Below are 22,782 nucleotides of genomic sequence, written 5' to 3' on the forward strand. Positions count from 1 at the left end.
GGTGAGGGGTGCAGAGCTTGGGGGGGGGGGGGGGGGGGCTGGTCCTGGAGTTGACCCTGGGGTAGAGGAGGGGGTCAGGGCTGGAGGCCCGATCCTGGGGGCCCGATCCTGGGGGCCCGATCCTGGGGGCCCGATCCTGGGGGCCCGATCCTGGGGGCTGATTTGGAGTCTAGGTGGGATCAGCCCTGGGGTAGGTGAGGGGGACAGGTCTGGGGGGTGACCCTGAGGCGGGGGCTGGGAGGGGCATCGGTCCCGGGGTGGGTGAGGAGGGCAAGGAGGGCCCGATCCAGCCTGGGGTGGGAGCCATCCTACCCCTCCACGAGCGCTCCCAGACCCCTCTCCTCGGGGCCGGCTCCCCCCGCCCCGTTCCGGGTCCTCCCCTCTCCCGTCTGCCCCCGCGGCGGCCATGATGCAACGCGGTGGCGGCGGCGGCGGCCCGGGCACAAGATGGCGGCGGAGCGGCAGGGAGGCGGCGGCGGCGGCCGCGGCGGGGCGGGAGGCGGCGGCGCGGAGGACAACAAGGAGAACGAGAGGCCGGCGGGGCCGCAGGCCGGCAGCCTCGGCGACAGCCTGGGCCTGGAGAGCATCCTGCGCCGCGGAGGTGGCGGGGGGACGTGGCAGGCCCGGCCCCGTGGGCGGCGGGGAGACGTGGCGGCCTGTGGGGAGCGCGGGAGAGGCCGGGCGGGCGGCGGGAGCCCCTGCCCGGTGCGGAGGCGCTGCGGGCCGCCCCGAGCCGTGCCTCAGGCGGGAGCCGGCCGCGGGGCCCCGGAGGGGCTGGGCCATGCTGGCCTGGGCGCGTCGGGGCGGCGGCCTGGGCTGGGCGCCCTCCCTGGCGGTGAGGGGGGGATTTGGGTTGGATTCGGGTGAAATCGGGGAGTCAGCTTTGCATCTCTGAAACGTGGATTTATTCTTTGCAGCTTCTCCTTCTGAACCGCGTGACAGCTGTCGTCAGCCTTCAGAGCAGAACTCTGCGCTAGGCTGCGTGCTGCAGATAAGAGCAGGCTGTCAGTAATCTTATGCTGGTAATATGAATGCTTGAAGTGGGCTATAGTGATAAAATAAATCTTAATCGGTATGCTGAGATGGCAGACTGGCTCCTCTAGATTCAGCGCTTCCAAAATCTGATGTGGCCTTTTTGTATGCGAAACTTTCCTGTGAAACTAGCCCAGCTGCGCAGCTGTGATAGAGCTGAGTTTTATCTTCTGGCTGAGAGGAAAACTTAAGTGAAACGGGATCAGAGGAAATGATCTTAAGCTGCGTCAGGGGAGGTTTAGGTTGGATATTAGGAAAAATGTCTTCACCACAAGAGCGGTCAGGCCCTGGCACAGGCTGCCCGGAGAGGTGGGGGAGTCACCGTCCCTGGGGGGGGTTCAAAAACATGCAGACGTGGCACTTGGGGACGTGGTTTAGGAGGCCGGGGGGCGTTGGGCTGGTCGGACTTGGTGATCATAGAGGTATTTTCCAACCTTAATGATTCTGTGATTCTGTAGGGCTGCAGTTTTCTGTTTAGCACGTGGCAGGTGTGGTAAAGTCAGTAACTGTGGAGTACGATGGAGAAGTAGTAATTGCCCTGGTGATGTTAGGAGTACCTGAGCCAGTGAAAAAGTAAATAAAATAAGGGGTATGAATTCAGTGAGTAACGGCACTAAACACTAAAGGACAGTCTGAAAAAAATCGTAGGTAGACAGCGAGGACGAGGAGGGCTATGTGAAGCGTTGCAGTTTGACTTGTTTGTTCCACAAATGCAGACTAATTCAATGTAATAACTATTGATGTAGGTTTTTAATACTTGAAACTAAAGAGACTTTCTTTTAGGCGTAATTCCAAGGAAACGCTTAGAGGTCTGCTATTTTAAACTTGAAAAGTCTGGTGGTTTCTTTAACTTATAGTAATAGTATTTCTTTTGATGTCATCATTGTATAGTCTGGTTTTGGTTTTGAGAGCTTTTTTTAAAGCCTCCTTGGTAAAGCCTAAAAGGGAAATTTTGGGATATGCATACGTACACACAGAGATTTCTTGTTTATTATAGAAACTTTCTTTTGCAAAATAAAAATTGCCTTGTAAACGGAATTTCATCAGTAAATTTACTAGCATACAGCATGGTTTTGTTTGGTAGCAAAATTAAGTGAGTAAAGTAAATACAAGATGCACAGAAATCAGCAAGTACACTGAAGAATGCATAGACTGAGTGGAAATTGTGACTTGCGATAGCATCACTCCCCAGGCTGGCGCATTCTGTCATGGAGTGCTTGTTACAGTAATATGCAGTAAAACTAGAAATGTGTTGAAAAATTGAGTAGAAAATAAGCACCTTGAATATTTCCCAAAAGCTCTTTTTCTGAGGTTCTCAGTATCCAGAAAGCAGTTTGTTTGTGGAGGCTGTGTCAGAAGGGCAGCAGTGATTCTGCTCGGTGTACTTCTCTCTTTCCTGAGAGATGGGACACTTTAGGGTAGGAAGGCTTCTCTCTATTTCAGTTTTGCCAGCAAAACTGTGTCACAAGTGTGATTGGTGGGGCGGCACAGCGCAGCTAGGGCAGTCAGTTATATTAGCCTAGATGCGTCTGTTGGTGTTGCTTGTTATCCTGGAACGAGCTCTAGTAACAGCAGCAGTGATTGTCTTGCCAAGGTGATTGTGGTACGTCTTAGTCCTGGCCTTGATGACAGTCAAAGCTCTGAAGGAAGCACTGGAGCCATGAGGTCTTCCAGGCCTGTCAGTTCTCTCATCTGTGCGTTTTTAGGAGGTTTTTGGGTGTCCCTCTGTCCAAAGTGCGTTTGCTTAATGGAGCCTATGGAGTTCCCATCCATTATTCTAGGGTAGAACAAAGAACTGGTTACAGACTGTGCTGTCGATCTGCCTTAACACAAATCACAGTCCTTCAGATTGTGAAGGAGTCTCAGCAGCAGCACGGTTTACGACATGGAGACTTCCAGAGGTACAGGTGAGTAAACAGTGTGGATGTCTTGGAGTTAACAGCCTGACTTGCCTTACTTTATTTAAAATGTAAACCCACTGTAGCAGGCAACAAAAATGATCTGCCAAGTAAATACCGCTTGACAAATTGCTTCATGTAAAGCAACGTACACTTTTTTTTCATTAGACATAATGTGCTGTGACTGTTCCATTTAGGAGGATACAGGCTGGCTCTTGTTTCTCTGTTGCCCTTTGAGAGTTTGCTTGTTAACACCTCGCTGATAATCACTATACTCTTCCAGAACTGAGTTTCTATAAATGTACATAGAGCAGTTAGACATCAAAGAGAACATTGTTCTGATTTTTCAAGATCAGGAATTATGATGTGTCTTCTTACCTTTCTTGTATTCGATTAATCACTGGTTTCCAGGTAGTTTCTGAGCTACCTCTTACCATATGTTGTATATGGAGTTCTTAGTTGTTAAAACATTGCCTGTCACAGCCTTTAGTCCTTTTTTTTCTGGTTGGAGGGAGCAGTAAGCAGAAACAAAGTTGGTTTTTGGCCAAACTGACTGTGATCGTCTTTTCTTTAGGGGTTACTGCTCCCGAAGGCTAAGGCGGCTCCGAAAAACTCTCAACTTCAAGATGGGAAACAGGCACAAGTTCACTGGGAAGAAGGTGACTGAAGAGATTCTCTCAGACAACAGGTACAGTCACTGGTTTCTTTCATTTGAGTGATCTGTTTTCATGTGGGTGCAGTGGAAAACTTCTGTACAACATACTTGAAAGTACTTCTTTTCAGAGATGTGTGCTGTTGATGTTAATAAAAGATGAAAGTTGGGGCTGCAGTGAGGGGGAAGAGGCACTGTTCACATCCTGCTTCATCATGAGAACAAGTGGAAGAGGGAGCAACAACAGCCAGTTCCTTCTCTTCCCTCAGTTGTTTAAATGGGCTCTTTTCAGAAGCAGTAAATTACTTTGATATTAAAGAGGAAATGCTTATTCAGGTCTGTTGCAAGGTAGCTATATGAATGCTCATAATGTAAATGGTGATAACGTAAATGGTATAGCCAGCAAGGCTGTGGCTGGAGACATAATTCCTTCCTGTTGAACAGAAATATTGCATTGCAAGTTTTAATTAGATTTTATAAATTTGGCAGAATGCTTGTCTGATAAATCCGTAGAGAATAGCCAGGATCTTGGACTCATTTCTCAGCTGTTGGCACAGTTGAAGTGTCTGCTGTCTTGTCTTCTCTTGTGGGGAAAAGAAAACATGATGCTGTCTTCACCTGTATGGTTAAGGAGCCAGATGCATTATAGCATTAGCTGGTGGGAAAACAGACATGTTTACCCATATTCAACCAGTTTGAAGAGCAACCTAAAATAATAAATCCCATTGTCTTCACAATGTCTGTGGTGCTACAGAGTGGTACCAAACTGTCTTCCTCAGTTAGGTGATGATGCTTCTGTAGTGGGAAATACAGTAGAAAACGGGTAATACGACTTTGCATGCTTAGAATGTTAAGAAGTAGAAGCATTTACCTCTTATTAACCAAGCTGAACCTTTGCTACCAAACTGCACATCACACGGCAAAGAGCTAGGGGTGATGTGGTAATGCTTGTTTGAATGTCATAATTTTTTTTGTTAATCTTCGCCTGCCCCACAGGTATTTGCTGTTGATTCTGATGGATGCAGAGAGAGCCTGGAGTTATGCCATGCAGCTGAAACAGGAAGCAAACACAGAGCCTCGCAAACGCTTTCACTTGCTCTCTCGTCTGCGCAAAGCTGTGAAGCACGCTGAGGAGCTGGAGCGACTGTGTGAAAGTAACAGAGTGGATGCCAAAACAAAGCTGGAAGCTCAGGTAACCGCTAATACTTTGATCTTATTTTACGTCAAAAGCCAAACAAGAAACCTTTGGATTTTGGGTGAAGAGATTATTCTCATCTAGCCGTAGATAACCAAAATTGACTGATTCTCAACCTGGATAGTGTCTCCCTTTGAACAGATTGGACTTTCTGTAATGCTGCTGCTGGAATTGTACAAAAACCAGTGGCACCAGCCAAGATGAGGACCTGGTGTTTAGAAGTTGAATAAGTGTATCAAATGATTGCCCTCGCTTTGAAGAACAGTACGTTTAATAAAAGTAAAAAGAATAGAGAGACACTGAGATGGTGCAGTACAGCCTAAGAAGCTGTGCTTACCTGCTGAGTATTTGTTAAATGCCCTAAAGTAGCCACCTAGAACACAAGGCTTGAGGCTTCAGTTCCTGGAACACAGAAAGCAACTGTGTTGTGACACCAGCCTCCCTGAACAAGGGGCTGCAGTGGTGCTCAGTTCATTAAAACTGCCATTTTGTAGCTTATTGCTGGGGGAGAAAAAAGTTATGTGACATCAGTGGGCCATGCTGATTGTGTAGCAAGCAAGAAACATCTTTGCTTTCATCTCCTTAGAAATGTAGCGGTGTCAGTTAAAAGGAAAAAAGGTAGGTGGCTAGTATCCGTGATCCAAATCAGTTGCCTTCTGTGGGAAGACCAAATGAAAAGGGCAAGGCTTAATCACTTACTGTAGGCGTCGCAGCAGCCTTCCTACTGAAGGTTGTACAAACTGGGCTGTCGGTCTTGGGGAAATTAACTTGCCCTTGTGCTGTCTGCAGGCGTACACGGCTTACCTCACAGGAATGCTCCGCTTTGAACACCAGGAGTGGAAGGCAGCAATGGAGGCTTTCAACAAATGCAAGTGAGTTCCCCCACTTCACCAACTTCATTTAGTAAATGGTATTGGATCAGTCTGATAAGTTTATATACTGTAAGTACAGCCACCGTATGAGTTGTTTAGTTAATTGTGGGCTTCACTGGGAGGTGCTACGGCGGAAATAGCATCCTCCATAGTAGAGGCAGAAACTCGTCCCTTAAGATAGCATCTTACAGAATGACACATACTGCAGAGTTAATATTTATTCTTTGCTATAGGACCATATACGAAAAACTGGCCAACGCTTTCACAGAAGAGCAAGCTGTACTGTATAACCAGCGTGTGGAAGAGATCTCGCCCAACATTCGCTACTGTGCCTATAATATTGGTAAGGAAAGGGGGGTACCTAATCTCCAACAAAGAGCAAGGCTTGTTCGTGAGAAAGGAATATTGACTTTATAGTTAAATACTGGCCTAAGTGACATTGTATATTGTAGGCAAATTCTGCACACATTCTGGGGCAGTTTAGCAGTGGAGAAATATACTCATTTTGCAACAGTGCATGAGGTATTGTGTAAAAGACAAAATACCCGTTTGCAGTAGTTTGCTTATGAAGTCAGAATGAAATTGCAAATTTCTGCCCTTTGTCCCCAAATTACTAGTATAAAATCTATTGATTAGCTTTTCTGTATTAAAATAATTTGTGAACTCAGCTGGAAATGTGATCTTGAGTTGTTAATTCTCTCAGGTGACCAGTCTGCTATGAATGAGTTGATGCAGATGAGATTGAGGTCTGGTGGCACTGAAGGCCTTCTTGCAGAAAAGCTGGAGGTAACTTATTTGCATGCTTCAAGTTGAAACATTCATTATCACTCTATTGAGCATAAATGTTGCTGCAGCACAGCCAAAACTTACCAGAAGAGAGCAAGCAAGCCTGGGCTCTATGGGAAACTACGCTTTCCTAAAAAGCCCTTTGATTTCAAAATAATCAAGTTTAATGTGGATTTGAAAGACTCGGTTTTGGATACCTTAAAGTTCAAGCTCATAAGTTCAGACCGTTCTCTCCAGGCGCTGATTACCCAAACTCGAGCAAAGCAGGCAGCCACAATGAGCGAGGTGGAGTGGAGAGGAAGAACTGTTCCAGTGAAGATAGACAAAGTGAGGATCTTCTTGCTGGGGCTGGCCGACAACGAAGCAGCGATTGTTCAGGTAACCCAGAGGCCACCTCCAGTGCCAGTGTTCTAACTGTCTTCTTTCCTTCAGCGTGCAAGATAATACGTGAATAAAAACTTGAATAATCTTTTTCTCAAACTTGGGGTTGGAAGGCTAAAAGTGAGAATATTGACTGTAACCCAAAGCTGAAGTGTCAGTGGGGCGTAGCTCCCACAGCCTACTGAGCGGTGGTCTGGGAGATCTGCTCTGAGTATTACTGCTCTTTTGAATGCTGCGCTGCACAGAAGCGCTGCGTTTCAGTGGCAGGGTGATAACCATTATTATTTGTAAGTCACTTGGAAGTGAAGGTTATAGTTTTAAGAGTAACTGGTTTTGAATTACTCCTCTCATTTCTTTAAGTATCTTGCTCAAACACTCACAACTTCAGAGCAACCAAAAGAAAAAGATATGTATTGATCACCCTTTTTCAGCAACAAAAAGCAATTTGCCAGGTGAAGCGGGTGCTATGAGGTTTATAGCATTCTCTTCTTGGTTTATGCAAACCCTCAAAAGCAGGAAGAGGATGACTAAATGTCAGGACGTAGAAATGGAACAGTTCTGAAACACTTCCAGTGGCTCACACTATGCATGTCTTTAGTATTGCAGCCAAGTTTTCCACATGGAGCTTTTTCCTTGGAAATGGTGCCCGGGTGGTGTATCCTGCTTCCCAGTGGCCGCATACAACACACTTGCTGTTTGAGAAGGCAGTGAAAGGATCTTTAGGAACAACTGTTGCCACTAAAGATGGGCTTTTTTCGGCATCAGAAAACATCACCAGGAGAATAATGATGATAAATAGAAATGATAAAATGAAAACCCTACAAAGGTATAAGGCAAGTGGGCAAGAGCAGGAGATGGTGCTAAGAAGATAGTGTGAGTAGGATAAACAGGATATAGCCGGGTAGGAAACATTAGTGTTAACCAGTCTTGTCATAATGTCATGAACTGTATGTTGCTGAATGAATTTTGTTGTAGGTAGTACGTTAGTACAGCCAGCAGGTGGAAGTGCAGCTCGGAGTTCAATGGTCCCTCGTTTAACTTTGGTCCTGCCAGGCTAGCAGCTGGACCTTTTCAGTTCAGTTGCCCTCTTTGTTCCACAAAGCTGTGGCAGAGCAGCGATCTGAATTTTTCATCCTGCTTTGTGTTCCTTGGAAGCTCTCGCTAAACAGAGGAGTTTCGTGGTACTGGATCATGACTAGTAGTGGCGAGAGCTGAACGTGCAGCAGCAGCATTTACATTCCCAGAGGGCTAAAACTTGGCTTTCTGAAAGCAGTTCTGCAGTTGCTGTGTCAGCTGCGATGGGCAGTCCAGCTTCAGCTAAACGTATTGTGGGGGTTCCTGGGATCTTCGGCACCTTTCTTCTCGTCTTCGCTAAGTTGAAACCTAACGTAACAGCAGTGTTCCTCAGGGTTTGATTATAAACAAACACAAGTGTGTGTTTTCTGTAAAAATTGAGATTCTCAGCACAATCATATCATTGCCTTCAGTGTCCTGTTGGTAGCGGGGGAAACAGAGCAAATAGGCCGAACTGAAATACGAATCCAAGTTTAAAATTACTTGGGTCAGCCCTTTTGTAGACTTGAAAGCATGACTTCAAGGGCCCATTGACTCCAAGCAGGTAGAAGCAAGACGGCTGAAGGGCAGAGCGATGGAAGTGTGCTCCTATCTGGTATTGCCTCAGGGATTCTGTGGTTGTCTCTGGTAGCTAGAACTGTAGCAAAAATGGGTGGTAATAACTTTTGGAGATGATACACAATGATTTAGGACAAATTCAAAATTAGAAATGAGCGCTTCTAGACTTTCAGAGTTGGTTTCACTGGGGTCAGTTCCTTGGACCCCTTTAAGACTGAACCTGTGCTGTTCTATCAGGGCCTTTGGATCAGCAGTCGCAGCACTTGTATCTCGGTTTTATGATCTGATATCTTCTGAACCAGGACATATGTGTATTTGTATATAGAATTAATTTAACCTTAGGAGTTTTTGCGTAGAAATGAAAGCCTTTGTTTCGTTGCACAGCCCAGCCCTTTCTCTGTTTGTGTTTGACTGATGATTTAGTTATGTCTCTTTTCATTTTCGTGCATACAGTGAAATTGCTGTGCTGCCCTGGGTGAGGTTGAGAATGCTGTCAGACTTGTCTCTGGTTATTCTGAGAAGTTAGTCCCACCTTAAAAATTATTGCAGCAAATCTGAGGGGAAAAAAAACCCAAACCCCAAACTCCCAAAACCACCTTCATTTCAGGTCAAGATACCTGAGGTTTTGTGAGGGAGTAAAAATAACATTTCTTAATGGTTTTGCAAACCTGAAAAGAGGAGAGGCAGAGACTGCAGAGCTCTACTGAAAATAAACAACCGAGCGTGCTTTTAGACAGTTTTTTATTCACCTGGGCAATTGCAAATCTGTGGCAGCAGCGTTCATCTGCTTTGGCATGACATGGAAGTGGTATAACGCAGTGCTGATACGCTTCAACCCCTCCTTTGATTACTAAGGTTGAGGTTTGTTTCTGTGCAGTTTTCTCCTACTGAATCAGTAAGCGTCCTGCGATCCCCATCCGGTTACGTTCTCGGTCACCTGAATGGAAGCTGAGTTTGGGTTTGGGTGCATTGTTTAATTGGGTACAGGATATGCCAGTCCATTAGGCAGAGATGGGGCTTCAACTTGTTTTTCAAAAGTTGTTTTCAAATTTTGGTTTTGGGGCAGAAGGCCAAAGCTGCTTCATGTTTTTAACAAAACTTGTGGTGACAACAGAAAAGCACTCAGTCGCTCCTGCTACTAAAATTCAGGGTTACTTTAAAAAAATGCTTCAAACAAGCCAATTATCGCCACTGTGAGCATTACTAGAGAGGGAGTGTAAAAATGATAATCATCTACATGTTCTTACCTGTTGTGGTTTAGCCCCAGTCAGCACCTAAGCCCCACGCAGCCACTCACTCACTGCCCCCACCCCAGTGGGATGGGAAGAGAATCGGAAGAGCAAAAGTAAGAAAACTTGTGGGTTGAGATAAGAACAGTTTAATAATTAAAATGAATAGTAATAATAATGTAATAAAAAGGGAAACGATATGAGAGAGGTGAAACCTGGGGCAGGGTGGAAGTGATGCAACTGCTCACCACGTGCCGACCGACACTGCCAGTCCCCAAGCTGCTCTTGCTGCTTCTCCCCAGCCAACTCCCCCACTTAATAAACTGGGCATGACCCCATATGGTCTGGAATGTCCCTTTGGCCAGTCTGGATCAGCTGTCCTGGCTGTGCCCCCTCCCCTCCTGGCCTCTTGTGCCCCTGGCAGAGCCTGGGGAGCTGAAACAGTCCTTGACTAGTGTAAGCCCTGCTCAGCAACAACTAAAACATCAGTGTGTTACCGACATTGTTCTCATGCTAAGTCCAAAGCACAGCACTGTACCAGCTACAGTGAAGAAAATTAACTCTATCCCAGCCAAAACCGGGAGTTTACCACATGAGAAAATTTAAATCACCATGACAAGAGCCATCTACATTGGTTCATTTCAGTTCAGTTATGCTCCGCTCTTCTGTTGCTGGGCCTTCCTCATAGTGCAGTCCAACCTCTGCTGTTCCTGGAGCAATGTGGGTGCCATCCTGGGAGGGAGTGGCTGGGAAGGTAGCTGTTGCAGGGAGATTGTTGTAGGCAATCAGAGCTGTGTGTGCTAGGCCTTCAGTGCTGCTGAACTCTCAGCACTGACCACATTCTCGCCCAGTTTCTGTCAGTTTGCACCCTAGAGCCTGTTGTGGACAAGTACGGATTGGAGTTCTAGCTACCCATGGATCTTAAAGCCACAATTCAGGAGAAACTTTGTTCAATCTCCTCAGATAATTCTTGCATTGTGGGATGCAAAGTACAAACATTTCTAATAGATATCTATCTTAACTTTCCTTTGCTCTTAGGCAGAAAATGAGGAGACAAAGGAACGTTTGTTTGAATCTTTACTCAGTGAGTGTAGAGATGCCATTCAGGCTGTTCGGGAAGATTTGAAACCGGACCAGGTAAGGAGCAAACATCAATGTTTCTACTTTCGATGACATAGTGTTTCTTTGGGACTGATTTGTTACCCTTAAACTTGGTTAACAGTAAAAGTGGCTGGGATTTTATTCTCATCAGAACTGGAGAGGATGAATAGCAATGTAGAAGCCCTCGTTCTTTTGGCAGAAGCCTGATATAACTTCCCTGATTTACGGAGACCTTGAGTTGTTTCTGATGTTTTCTTCCCTCAGCTGCCAGTTTTAAGTAAATGATGCAATGTTTTGTCCCTGATTTCTGCAGAAGCAGCGGGAACACACTCTGGAAAATGATTCTGGGAAGGTGTCCAACATCCAGTACTTACACAGGTAATGGGCAAACATTGCTGCCTGTACTAGCGTGAAGAAGTCATGCTCTTGTGTCAAGATTTTATTTTTGTTTGGTTTTGGTTTATGGGGTTTTTGTTCTGGGCCTCTCAGATCTGAAAGGATGACTGTACGGATAAGGATCTGATTCGTGCAGCTTTGAAAACATTTTGCTTAAGACTCTCATGTTGACCTTTCAGGTGTTTTTTTTTCCCCTACTAGTATCAGCTTAGACTGGGGAGAGGAGTTCTCTTCAGAACAAAGATTTATGTGTGAGTAGTTCTGACAGTCTGCTAATGATATTTTCTCTTTTATCTTTTTAGTTATTTGACTTACATCAAGCTGTCAACAGCCATCAAGCGCAACGAAAGCATGGCAAAGTCTCTGCAGAAGGCACTGCTGCAGCAGCAGCGATCAGAAGAGGATGGCAAGCGCACACCACGGCCTCAGGACCTAATCCGTCTTTACGATATCATTTTGCAGGTAATGCTAGGAAAACAAATCCAATTCTTCATACTAACTGGAGAACTTTGGTACAAAAAGCTGTTGTAGAAAATAGAGCAGAGCAAGTGAACTGTCTGTGAAGTCTGAAGAGCAGCTCAGTACCTACAGTGACCTTGTTGAAGACGTCCTTCGTCTACATGACGCACAAATAAATAAACAGAAAACGCTGCTAGAATGGATGCCCTTGGTTTTACACCCTAATGCAGTTTTTAAATAGTTCTTCTGACTATTTTGTGCAGCACCCTGATGGCTGCCGTAGTGTCTGCTGGCCAGAAAAAGTAGGAGCTGAAAATACTTATAATGTCCGTCGTCTTCATAAGCAGTTTCTCAGTTTCTCACATAAATTTTCAACTAACTGTGGGAGCCTGTGGCTGAAGCAGTTGTGAATGGGAAAGGGAAATGCCTTATGAAAGAATTGCTTCATGTGAAGTCTGAGGAGTCTTTGTCCTCATTCCTGTTTGTATCAGGAAATCTGTCCTGAGGGCAAGCTTGCACAAGTTTCAGTGAGTGTCCTGCACAAGGTTAGCATGCTGATAATTAGAAAAACTGGAAACTATTTCCATGGGAGTGTACTGTTGACTTGTTAAAAGGGGCAGCTTTCTCTTACTCCAGCAGATTCCAGAGGAAAACAACGCCTGCATTTGTTCCTCTGACTCTCTTTTGCACAGAACCTCGTGGAACTGACACAGCTTCCTGGCCTAGAAGAGGACAAGAACTTCCAAAAAGAGATTGGATTGAAGACGCTTGTGTACAAAGCTTACAGGTGACTGAGAAGCAGCCAGGTTTTCTTTAGCAGGGATTACATCTTCAAAGGTTCTTATTCCAAAGCCCTGTGTCCTGTACAGGGCTTTGATGCAGTTTCCCCTTCCCTTCTGTGAAATGAAGGCTGGATGCTAAGAGAAGCTGGCCAGTGCCTCTTAATAATATCTTATTAGTCATTGGAGTTGGCAAAAGGTACGGATGACAAACATGTCAGTGAGCCCCTCTTTACTCTTGCAGGTGTTTCTTCATTGCACAGTCCTACGTCCTGGTAAAAAAATGGAGTGAAGCTCTTGTTTTGTATGAGAGAGTGCTGAAATATGCCCGCGAAGTCCAGTCAGGAGCTGGAGCTTATAAGAACAGCTTGAAGGTAGGAGCCCAACCCTGTGTGTAGAAGGGAGCTGAAATTTATGAAGAAGCTCTGCCCCAGCATTTGTTGTCAACTAGGTGCCCGACCATTACAATTCAAGACTGATGTTTAAGAAGGGAGAAGAGTAATACAAGTGTGACTGCTTGACACGCTATAGTAGAGAGGTTCTAATGATGTGAAAATGGTTTAGTGGCCACTTGCTTGGCAGTTGTAACTTGCTGTAACAACCCCATAACAATTTACCACGCTTTCGCACGTTGTCATGCTACTTGTGTAATGGCTGAAGGGCTGCACTGTAGCTTTTCCTCTTCTGGGAAGGCTTGTCAGCACTGGGACTTAGTTTCTTACTTCTTACTTTGTCAGGTTTTATGTTTGCCTTAACTCTTAAACTCTGGCACATTTCAAGGTCTCAGATAATTTTCTTTAATGACCTAGGAGCTGCCTGATGTTCAGGACCTGATCACTCAAGTCAATGCAGAGAAATACTCCTTGCAAGCGGCAGCTATATTAGGTGAGTTGCGCGATTATACTAGAGTCTAATGACTCTTCAGTAACGCCCCTGCAGCTATTTTATTCGTTTTTCGGGAGTTCCAAATGTTTTTCCACTTCACTCTCATCTATGTAGGCTCTGGAAAACATTTCCCCCCCACCTGGTTCTAGCTTTTTCTAGCTGTGTGTAGCGCAGATAGGCAACCACTGACTAGACGTCTGGCATCTTGCTACCCGCCCAGAGATGCGAAAACGCTTTGTGAGGATGGGCATCTCTTGTGGTAAACTGCACAGAACATTCTGTTTAGTGATCCTGGTTTTTTTTTTTGCTGCAAACAAGTTGGCCTTACTCATCCCAGTTTTGCTAGCTGAGAGAACTACTGAGGAAGGGGGGAGCAGTGATGTTCTGCTCCTTGTCAGTGTTGATCAAGCATGAGGAACTTCGGGGGTGAACTTTGTAATGTCTCGGATGGCTGTTTTTGCTGTGCCTGTTGCTGGAAACCCAAGACAAGTAACAGATCGCCTTGTCTTTTATTGCCTTACTGTCTGTCGTGGTTCAGTCCCTGTCGGCAACTAAACACCCCGCAGCCGCTCGCTCGCTGCCCCCACCCCTGCGGGATGGGAAGAGAATCGGAAGAGCAAAAGCACAAAAAAATACTTGTGGGTTGAGATAAGAACAGTTTAATAATTAAAATATAATAATAATGATTATCATAATAACAATAATGGTAATATAATAAAAAGGAAAAGGGAAAAAGGAAAAAAACCCAAAGCCACAAGCGATACAACCGCTCACCACCTGCCGACCGACACTGCCCGACCCCGAGCCGCGATCACTGCCTCCCTGCCCCGGCCAGCTCCTCCCAGTTAACATACTGGGCATGACGTTACATGATATGGAATATCCCTTTGGCAAGTTTGAATCCGCTCTCTCATCCGTGCCCCCTCCCCTCCCGGTTCCTTGTGCCCCTGGCAGAGCCTGGGAAGCTGGAAAAGTCCTTGACTAGTACAAGCACTGCCCAGCAACAACCAAAACATCGGTGTGTTATCTCAACGTTGTTTTCATACTAAGTCCAAAGCACAGCGCTGCGCCAGCTGCAGGGAAGAAAATGAACTCTATCCCAGCTAAAACCATGACACTGTCACTTTAACAGACCCCACTGGGGTCTTCTCATCTGCTGCTTTGTGCTGAACTCAAACTAGGTGCTGCTTTCAGGAGCCTCTCACGACAAGGCAAAGGAGCAGCTCTCCATCACTGGAGAGCTGTGTTGGCTGTAGATGAGGGTGTGAGATCCTCTTAATCTAGAAAGCAAGTTGATTCTACTGAAAATATTGTCTTCCGTATCCCAGGAAGCAAGGCTCATAGCTAAGCTTAGAGGACAGCTGACTCCTGAGACAGTCTTAATTTATGCCAAGATCTAGCCTGTTATTCTTACCTCTCTTTCTTCAATTTTGCAGATGCAAATGATACTCATGAGACTGAGTCTCCGTCTCAGGTCAAGGATGGCAAGGTAAGAGCTGAGAGCTCGGGCAAATTCCCGTAGTGTTCTTAATGAGTATTACTTTTAACCAGTTAGTGAGTGTCTCTTACAACTCAAGAAATGTCATGCCAATTGGAGTTTGGTCCCCCAGCATAAGAAGGACATGGACCTGTTGGAGCGAGTCCAGAGGAGGGCCACCAAGATGATCCGAGGGCTGGAGCCCCTCTCCTGTGAGGCCAGGCTGAGAGAGCTGGGGTTGTTCAGCCTGGAGAAGAGAAGGCTGCGGGGAGACATTACAGCAGCCTTCCAGGACCTGAAGGGGGCCTGCAAGAAAGCTGGAGAGGGACCCTTTACAAGGGCATGGAGTGACAGGACAAGGGGTGATGACTTTAAACTGAAAGGGGGCAGATTTAGACTAGATATAAGGAAGAAATTCTTCACTATGAGCTTCATGAAGCACTGGCACAGGTTGCCTAGAGCAGCTGTGGATGCCCCATCCCCTGGCAGTGTCCATGGCCAGGTTGGACGGCGCTTTGAGCACCTGGTCTAGTGCAAGGTCTCCCTGCCCATGGCCGGGGGTTGGAACTAGATGATCTTTAAGGTCCCACCCAACCCAAACCGTTTGGTGATTCTATGACTAATGTCTTTAAGAGATTTTATTAGGCTTGTTTTCTTTCTGCAAGTCGTAAAGGTGGCTGGCAGGGTGGGGTTGCTTGGGCTGCTGCTTGCAGCTTCTGGTGCGGCATCTGTTTTTTTTTTTTAAACTTAGCACATGGGAAGCTTTTCCAGAGACCGTGCAGCAATGCTCTGACAGGTTCAAATCATTTTCAAGGGCCCACGATGTCACACAAGGGAACTTCAGCTTCTCTTGTCTCAGTTGCTGCTTAATCTTCTTGGTTTGTTTGACCCTTGTCATCTTTGATTTGACGTGTGTTCAATTTGTGTTTCTGCGTTGGTCTCTTTCAGCCACTCTCGGAACGGTTTGAGACTTTCTGTCTGGATCCTTCTCTTGTCAGCAAGCAAGTCAGCCTCGTGCACTTCCCGCCGGGCTTCCAGCCCATTCCGTGCAAACCCTTGTTCTTTGACCTGGCCCTTAATCATGTTGCTTTCCCACCTCTGGAGGACAAGGTGGAGCAGAAGGCCAAGAGTGGCCTCACAGGATATATAAAGGGCATCTTTGGATTCAAAAGTTAACCAGGACCCCCTGAGGAACAGCGGTTTTATTCTGTATTGAAGGAGAAGCTCCGAGAGGTTCTAGGACACGAATATCTGTACCTGAAACCGACAGAGGGAGGTTTTACCATCTTCTTCCCTGTGTTCTGTGTATATGTCTGTGCACTTACGTTCTCTCCCAGTGTATTAAAGACAAACAATCTATTCAGAAACATACGTATGCTATAAATAGCTGAAAATAATTTGGAGCACAGAGAAATTCCATTCTGCTTGGAGAAGTTGGAGCTCACGTTGTGACCAGCGGCCTGTTCGGGGCTGGTACACGTCTCCTTACCATGGACCGGGGCAAAAAGGCATAACTTGATTCCTCCCCCCACCCTTCACCCCCATTATTTGACACTATAATTTGGTATTTTGGTCTAGAAATCTGGGTGTGATGGGGAAACAGGCAAAAGTAGATGCAGAACTAAACCAGCAAGGTGAGGCTGGCTACACAAAGGCTATGAAACAGTAGCCAAGGGGGCTAACTTCCCTTCCCTTTTGACTCCCAGTCCTCACCGGGAAGCATATGTAGTTATGCAAAGAGAAGCCTCTGTGTTTTTTAAAAATGTAACATTCAGAAATGACAAAACAGAGCCTCCTGTCAATAAGGATGGCAAATACGTTACCGAATGTTAATGGTTGCCCCAGTTGTGGTGGAGCATAACCTCAATTTGTACTCCGGGCCGATAGGATCCTTCTTTATTGATACACGTTCTGTTACACACGTAAATGCAGCGTAGAACCTATTCCTACAAGGCTTTTCCTGGGAAACTAGCTTCATGGGAGGCTTTAGAACTAGCTACTTGCTCGTCACGGGAAGTTGGGTCTCTGGGCGTTCCTTCCGTCTCTGATCTAAACCTTGCCTGAAACAAGATGGTCTTTTTCTGGAGCTCATCTGTTGCTTTTTTCCTCATCATCACTCAGTAGATACGCCTGAAATGAGGAATAAACAACAGGAGACCAGCAGGTTCTGGAGTGACAGGTCTCCTCTGCCGTGCCAGACAGCTTTTGTTGTTTGTTTAGGTTTTTTTTTTTTCTTTAATAAAGCACCCAGGTGCTGTGGTGGTAGGCACATTCCAAATGTGGGTAATTTCGTCATTTTGATCACTTAAACAGGAAGAAAACCCCGCAGCACATGGGCAGAACTGTTCCTCAGTGAAGCCGTGGGAAGTTTCCACCAGCAGTGTCTGGGTTTTCTCTTGGTCTGTAGCTGGAAGCTGAAAGAGCGGTTTGTTCGAGCTGCCTTAACTCTGCTGCACCGGGTGTCTTCGCTTTGCGTTGCTTCGCCATTTTTAGGCATCAGAGTTAATAGGGCTGGAAACAGAATTGTTTAAAATGGTTGGATTGTTGTGGGAATTTTCTGCGCAAGGTGCGTGTCAGGTGGGTGGGGGGAGGTACCGATTCCCATTACGTGAATATGACTGTTTGCTGCTTTGTTCCCAGTTGATCTGACTTGTGAGTTCTCAAAGTACAAAGCAGCTTTCGAGAGTTCTCTGCGCTCAGAAAGAGGGAGGAGGAACTTGTTTGTGTTTCATTTTTGCAAAAGGGAGGTGAAATGGGAATTTCTGGTATTCCGGCCAGTTCCGCTTGCCTCTGGATGCCAGGGGGTATTTTATAAGAGAAAGGGGAGTGTAGAGCTGAAAGAAACGTGGAAGACTTTATTCATCAGATGACAAGTTCTTGGTCTCTTCCCCACAAAGCCTGTTCCCTTACGGACAAGGCAAGGTCACGCAGTGGCCGGCGCAGGCATCAGCTGGTTGATCTGCTTCATGGTACCTCTTGTGTGCGTTTATCTGAGCTTCTCTCCCCTTTTCAGCTTTTATATCAAATCACTTTGAGAACTGTTCTGTTTGGTTTGCAAACCAAACTCCTTTCAGCTTTCCCTCCCAGCAGTCTACGTGGTGCCTGGATTGATTCCAGTGAAACTTGTACCGTGGCCACTTTCTAATTGGTTACTGTGACAAAAAGCTAAGAGCAGTTGGCCTCTTTGTCAAACATCTCTTGACAGATAACTAATTATTTGAATGCAGATAAGAAATCTGAAAACAATAAAGTTTTATTCCTGACCTCTGAGGCGTGGAATTTTATGTTGAGCGCTGAGAACACCGAGCACTCTTTGCCTCCGAAGCATTCAGAGGATCAAGGTCACGCCATCACCTGGGGCTCCTTAACCCCTGGAGAGCGGCCGCTTCCTCGGAGGAGGATCTGCCTGAAGGCCCAGATAACGACACGCACCACTCGGAGGTAACTCGGCCTATTTGTTTTGAGGTATTGTTAATGGAGAGTGAGCGGAGTGGGGTTTGTAAGCAGTGCTGCGACTCGATGTGGAAGGCACTAAGAAAAAAATGTAAAAAAAGGCGGGAGGAAGTAGTTATTCGAGTGACCTGTGTGATGGAGGCCAGGCTCACCAGGTTTATTGAGGCTTTTACCCTGCAGTGGAGCCTGGAGCGGCGAAGGCGGGTGAAGCGCCTGGTCCGCGTGCAGAGCAAACCGATTCCCCTGGGAGGGCAGGTGCGGGCCGTGCCTCGGCGGCCGGAGCAGGGCACAGAGCGCCGCTTCGCCGTGCTTGGAGACCCGCTTCCGTACGGCCCCGTTCTTTCATTAGGCTGCGGCCTTCGCTTTAATGTGTTTGCTCTCTTTCCGTGAATTAATTGGCAAGTAGGCCACATGACTGCCCTCAACCAGGAAGCTCCAGCAGACTGGTCAAGATTATTGCTTTCAATCAACTTTTCCTGTGGAGCATCTTTGGGCTGAGCGCTGGACTTTTAATTACAGGCCGAGCTGGCCGTGCCTGGTACCACTGCGTCAATTCAATCAGGAATGAGAGCGACATCGCGGCCCTCGGCCCCGCCGTCAGCGATGCGCCGGCGTCGGGCGACGTGCGCCTTCGGTCGTGCGCTCCGAGGGGTCTGGTGGCAGCAGGTAGGTCTTGAGGGGCTCACGGGACGCACGAGGACAATCAGCACGAGACAAGCGGGCAGCTTAAAGAGAAGTGAGGGGTGACATGTGGGATGGTAATAGGCCGGCTGGGAGCGCTTGAGTGAGCCTCTGCCTCCTTTGAAACAAGGAATTGGGGGTATTTTAAATCGAAGGTGTTGTGTTACTAGAGAAGATCGCTGCGGTCTCATCCAAGCTGCTTTGGGTAGGCGGCATCCCGCGGAGCGCTGCCAGCGAGATCTGGTGGCTGCGTCGCCTCGGCGAGCTGGTGGCAGGTCAGCTGGCAGCCCGTACCGCGCGCTCCTGGCAGCGAAGGGCTGCAGCCCCTGGGATTTAGGTGTGGGGAGTCCTTGTCCGACCACGGCGGCAGCAAGTAGAACTAGTTCTTGGGAGAAGGTGCATCTGCTGAGAGATGTCTCTTGTCAACTGCCCCGTTAAGAGCTACAAGCGTAATTACCCCGTGCTTTTCAGCTCGGGATGTAGCGCTCACTTAAAGGAGTGATTTGATGTGATCTTGGTTGCATATGGCTGCTCTTCTTTTTCCTCAGGACGGGATTGCTGCTGTCAAGCACAAGAACAGCTGGAGGTAGGTCTGGCTGCTGAAGGCGAGCCCCTCCTGATCCGGGTGGGAGGAATGCGTGGTGGGTGCCCCCAGTGCGTCCCAGGAAGCTCCAAGAGGAAGGATAGAACAGAACAGAAAGCAGACAACAGTCCTGAGCTGCTCGGCAGGGGTGGGCTGGCAGCAGCCTGCGTGCTCTGAGCTTTCCTGGGGCTCGGGCAGGAGCAGCGGCTCTCGGCGGGTGCTTTGCCTTCTCCTCCCTCCCCTGCTCTGAAGTGAGGAAGCGCCGGGCAGCGCTGCGGCCTGCAGCTCCCAGCCCAGCCCAGAAAGCGGGTCGCTGCTCGAGTCCCGCGTCGTCCCGGGACCTGCCGTGGCACTCGGAGGGTTTGGCTTGGAGCGACTGTGCTCCGGGAGCTGACGGCGCAGCGGTTCGGAGGGACACACCCGCAGCAAAGGTGCGTGCTGGGCTGCTGCTTGTGAGGCTCACCCAAACCGCGCCGAGGGCGAGGAGGTTTGTGAAACGCCGCCGCTCCCTGACCCTCTCCCTTTGGGTGAGGTCCCACGGCCCGAGTGTGCTGCTTTGTGTCTGAGGAGGAGAGGCTCGGCCCTTTCCTATCCTGCTGCGAAGTCGTCTGAGCTGCCGGTTGGGTAAGTGCTGCTGTTGCTGCAAAAATCCCACCTCTGTGGAAGTGGATCACGGTGGGATTCGGATGGGGACAGAGCCGGGGGTTCCTTGCTCCGGAGCCTCCAGCCCAAATACCTGGCGTATCCTCGCTCTTTGTTTTTGTTTGCATTGGGGATTTGCTTTTTGCACCAGGGAGCGAAAGATTAGCGCCCTGCTCTGCGCTGAGCTCCAGATTACAGTGTTTGGGCTAGAGCTAAGCCCGAGTGCAAGTGCCCGTGTGTGAAGGTTGGCGTGGGAGGGAGGCGGCGGTGTCCCTCCCCCCACCCATGTCCCCAGCCCTTCTCTGGGCTGCTGCGAGTAACCTGGGGTGAAAACCTTCCCACCTCTGCCCTAAAAGCAGTAATGTCTCAGAGGGGGAGGCTTAAAACCACGTTCAAAGGGTGTAGTTTGTGTTTCTGTTGTGTGCACGTGGCCTTGGGTGCAGCTTTCATGTGCTGCAGTGCCACTGAAATAAAATTTGGGCCCAGGTACCGGTGTGTTCTTGGCATTTCGAGGCGCTGCCGTATTACGATCTTTGGCAAACTCCTCTCCTGCTGGGCACCCGCGGTGCTGGGGTTATTAAAGTTAAAATTCTCGCTCTGGAAGTAGTCTTGCCCTTCCCCTGGTGAGCCGAGGGGGTGGTGTCCGCGCACAGACACGGCAGTTTGCCCAAGGCTCACATGCTGTGCATGAGGATTAGTGACTCCCGTCCCAGCCCGTGGTCAGTCCGGGGAGCGATGCTGCGGCTGTGGTGCCCGAATGGCTAAAGAGCAGCATCAAAGCCTCTGAATTACCCTCAGTGCTTCCACAGAAGTGGGAGAACATCTAATTTTCTCAGAGCATCAAATTAAGTTGCAGAAGGCGAAGTCTGGCTGTGCAGAATTAGTTGTGACACACAGGTCCGTCCCACCCTGGTCCCTGCCTGGGACGCAGAAGCGCTCGCCACTGAATCAGGCAAAAGCAGCTCAAAAGCGGAGCGTTGCAGGAGAGTCACATCCGATGTGAAAAGCACTCGGGGCTTCTGAGCTGCCAGGCTCGGGTTGGGGGGTGCGAGCCACCCCGGCTCGGTGGTGCTCTGGGGTGCTGCACCCTCTGCCCCCGAAGATGGGGTGGGCTCCAGCGCTGTCGTCCCCCCCCCCCCCCCAAGGTGGTTTGCAGGGGCTGTCACCGCTCCGCTCCCTGCATTGGTTGCCTCTCCCCGCTAGCCCTGTGCTGCCGGCAGAGTGCTCTGATGGGTTTGCTTTGGTTCGGGGGGAGTCTGGAAGCACGATCCTCCCTAGCTGGTGTGTGCCCTTCGGGCCTTGCCAAGCGGGGTGCCCCAGCCTGGAGCCCTCTCTTCGGAACACCGTCTCCTTCAGTCTGCTCTTTGTGTCGGGGCCAGCAGTTTTCCTCCCAGTTAGGTACGCCTTAGAGCTCTTCCAGGTACACGTGTTTCACCTGGCCACCAACACGACACCCTGCAGGTATTTTTGCACGTCCCAGGGCCCTTGCGTTGCCCCCGAGCGTGGGGGCACAGAGGTGGGCAAGCCTGGCCTCGCATCCCGCTTTCCATCAGCCCGACACGGGCCGATTGCCTTGTGCTTCAGCCCAGTGTTTGTAGGGGACTGTCCCTTCTCCAGGGCGCTGCTGTTTGAGCAAAGCAGCTTTTTGGGAGACATGAAAGACACCCCCCCCGCCCAAGCTCTGATCTCGCACCCTGACTGCATGGGGTGCTTCTCCAGCTGTGCTCTGTGTGTGAGGCTTGCCTTGCCAGGCAGGTGTTTAATTACCTCTCGTGGCCTGGCTAATGATCTGGGACACCTCTTGTTCAGGTCCAATCACGGTGTGGGGGAGCAGCTCCCTTCAGCAGTGTCACTGGATAATAAAGCCAAATTTGCAGGCTGCATCTGGTAAGCTATAAACAAGTTTTCCAGACAAAGTGTCTTGAGAATCTGCCATTAGTGAATTTATTTAGTGCTATTGCAGCCTTGCTAATCCTCTGGGGAGAGGAAAATGAGGGTAAGGCATTGGCTGCTGTAGGGAATCGCCATGATGTCCTGCTCATTAGCTCCAGGGCTTAAACTCGGACGCAGCTGCGGGATGCTGTAATGAGCATGGAGAGGCAATGGGGTGGGAAACGGGCAGGTCCTTTTGATGTCTGAAGGGTCTAGGGATGAGTAGTCCATAAAAGCCTTGGGACTGAGCTGTTAATGAGTTGGCACGATGCAAGTGTCCTCTGTATTTAGAGAGATACAGAGGAGCAGGACCGGGACTCCCCATCTGTGCCAGGGGGGCCGCGCTGGATTCGGCCTCCTCGGGTCGTCTGGGGAAAGGCTCTGGCAGGGTGCTGAGCCCAGCCCAGTCCTGAGAGCTTTTTAATGGGTCTTAATCAGACCTGCAGGGAGAAGTGCAGGGCCTTTGCTCTTCCCCTCCACTTATCAATTGGTAAAGATGAACCAAAGCAAAACGAGGTTTGAGAACTGAGTAATTTTAGACGTAGAGAAAACCAGGTGTCCTATTTTCCCAATGGGGCAGCAATTTTTTAAAACAGGCGGGCAATTCTGGCTCTGAAGTTTCACTTTCGCTTGTGTGAAAGCGTCTCCACAAAGAGGAAAAAGGGCAGGGGAAAAAAAAATGTATAACAAGGTGCTGTCCTTGGCGTCTGCATGGGA

The 22,782-nt window shown here is 48.4% G+C and overlaps 2 protein-coding genes across 3 annotated transcripts in view; both read left to right on the forward strand.

Moving 5' to 3' along the window:
• Window positions 1-410: 410 nt before the first annotated feature.
• Window positions 411-18,037, forward strand: SRP68 (signal recognition particle 68). Its single transcript, XM_075111594.1, has 16 exons — window positions 411-583; window positions 2,873-2,939; window positions 3,505-3,618; window positions 4,579-4,774; window positions 5,567-5,649; window positions 5,883-5,992; window positions 6,353-6,435; window positions 6,673-6,813; window positions 10,716-10,814; window positions 11,092-11,156; window positions 11,477-11,636; window positions 12,326-12,420; window positions 12,657-12,786; window positions 13,222-13,297; window positions 14,734-14,786; window positions 15,723-18,037. Exons 1-16 carry the CDS (start codon window positions 448-450, stop codon window positions 15,948-15,950), a joined length of 1,836 nt encoding a protein of 611 aa, XP_074967695.1. The 5' UTR covers window positions 411-447; the 3' UTR covers window positions 15,951-18,037.
• Window positions 18,038-18,074: 37 nt separating this feature from the next.
• The window catches only part of EVPL (envoplakin), a 34,617-nt gene continuing 29,909 nt past the window's right edge, over window positions 18,075-22,782 (forward strand). The window contains exons 1-3 of one of the 2 annotated variants that reach the window (XM_075111592.1): window positions 18,075-18,215; window positions 18,747-18,893; window positions 19,457-19,494. The gene's annotated coding sequence lies outside the window, so the exon portion shown is untranslated. Of the gene's footprint in view, window positions 18,216-18,746; window positions 19,495-22,782 lie in introns of both variants that reach the window. The other variant, XM_075111591.1, reaches the window with a different exon arrangement.

This window comes from Phalacrocorax aristotelis, chromosome 16 (assembly GCF_949628215.1).
Source record: "Phalacrocorax aristotelis chromosome 16, bGulAri2.1, whole genome shotgun sequence".
Taxonomy (NCBI): Eukaryota; Metazoa; Chordata; class Aves; order Suliformes; family Phalacrocoracidae; genus Phalacrocorax; species Phalacrocorax aristotelis.

Bases quoted from the DNA above. Each gene is read 5' to 3' on its own strand.
- SRP68 (XM_075111594.1), top strand. From the start codon at position 448: ATGGCGGCGGAGCGGCAGGGAGGCGGCGGCGGCGGCCGCGGCGGGGCG. The intron at 11,157-11,476 runs GTAATGGGCAAA...TTATCTTTTTAG, and splicing joins AACATCCAGTACTTACACAG to TTATTTGACTTACATCAAGC. The intron at 14,787-15,722 runs GTAAGAGCTGAG...GGTCTCTTTCAG, and splicing joins CTCAGGTCAAGGATGGCAAG to CCACTCTCGGAACGGTTTGA.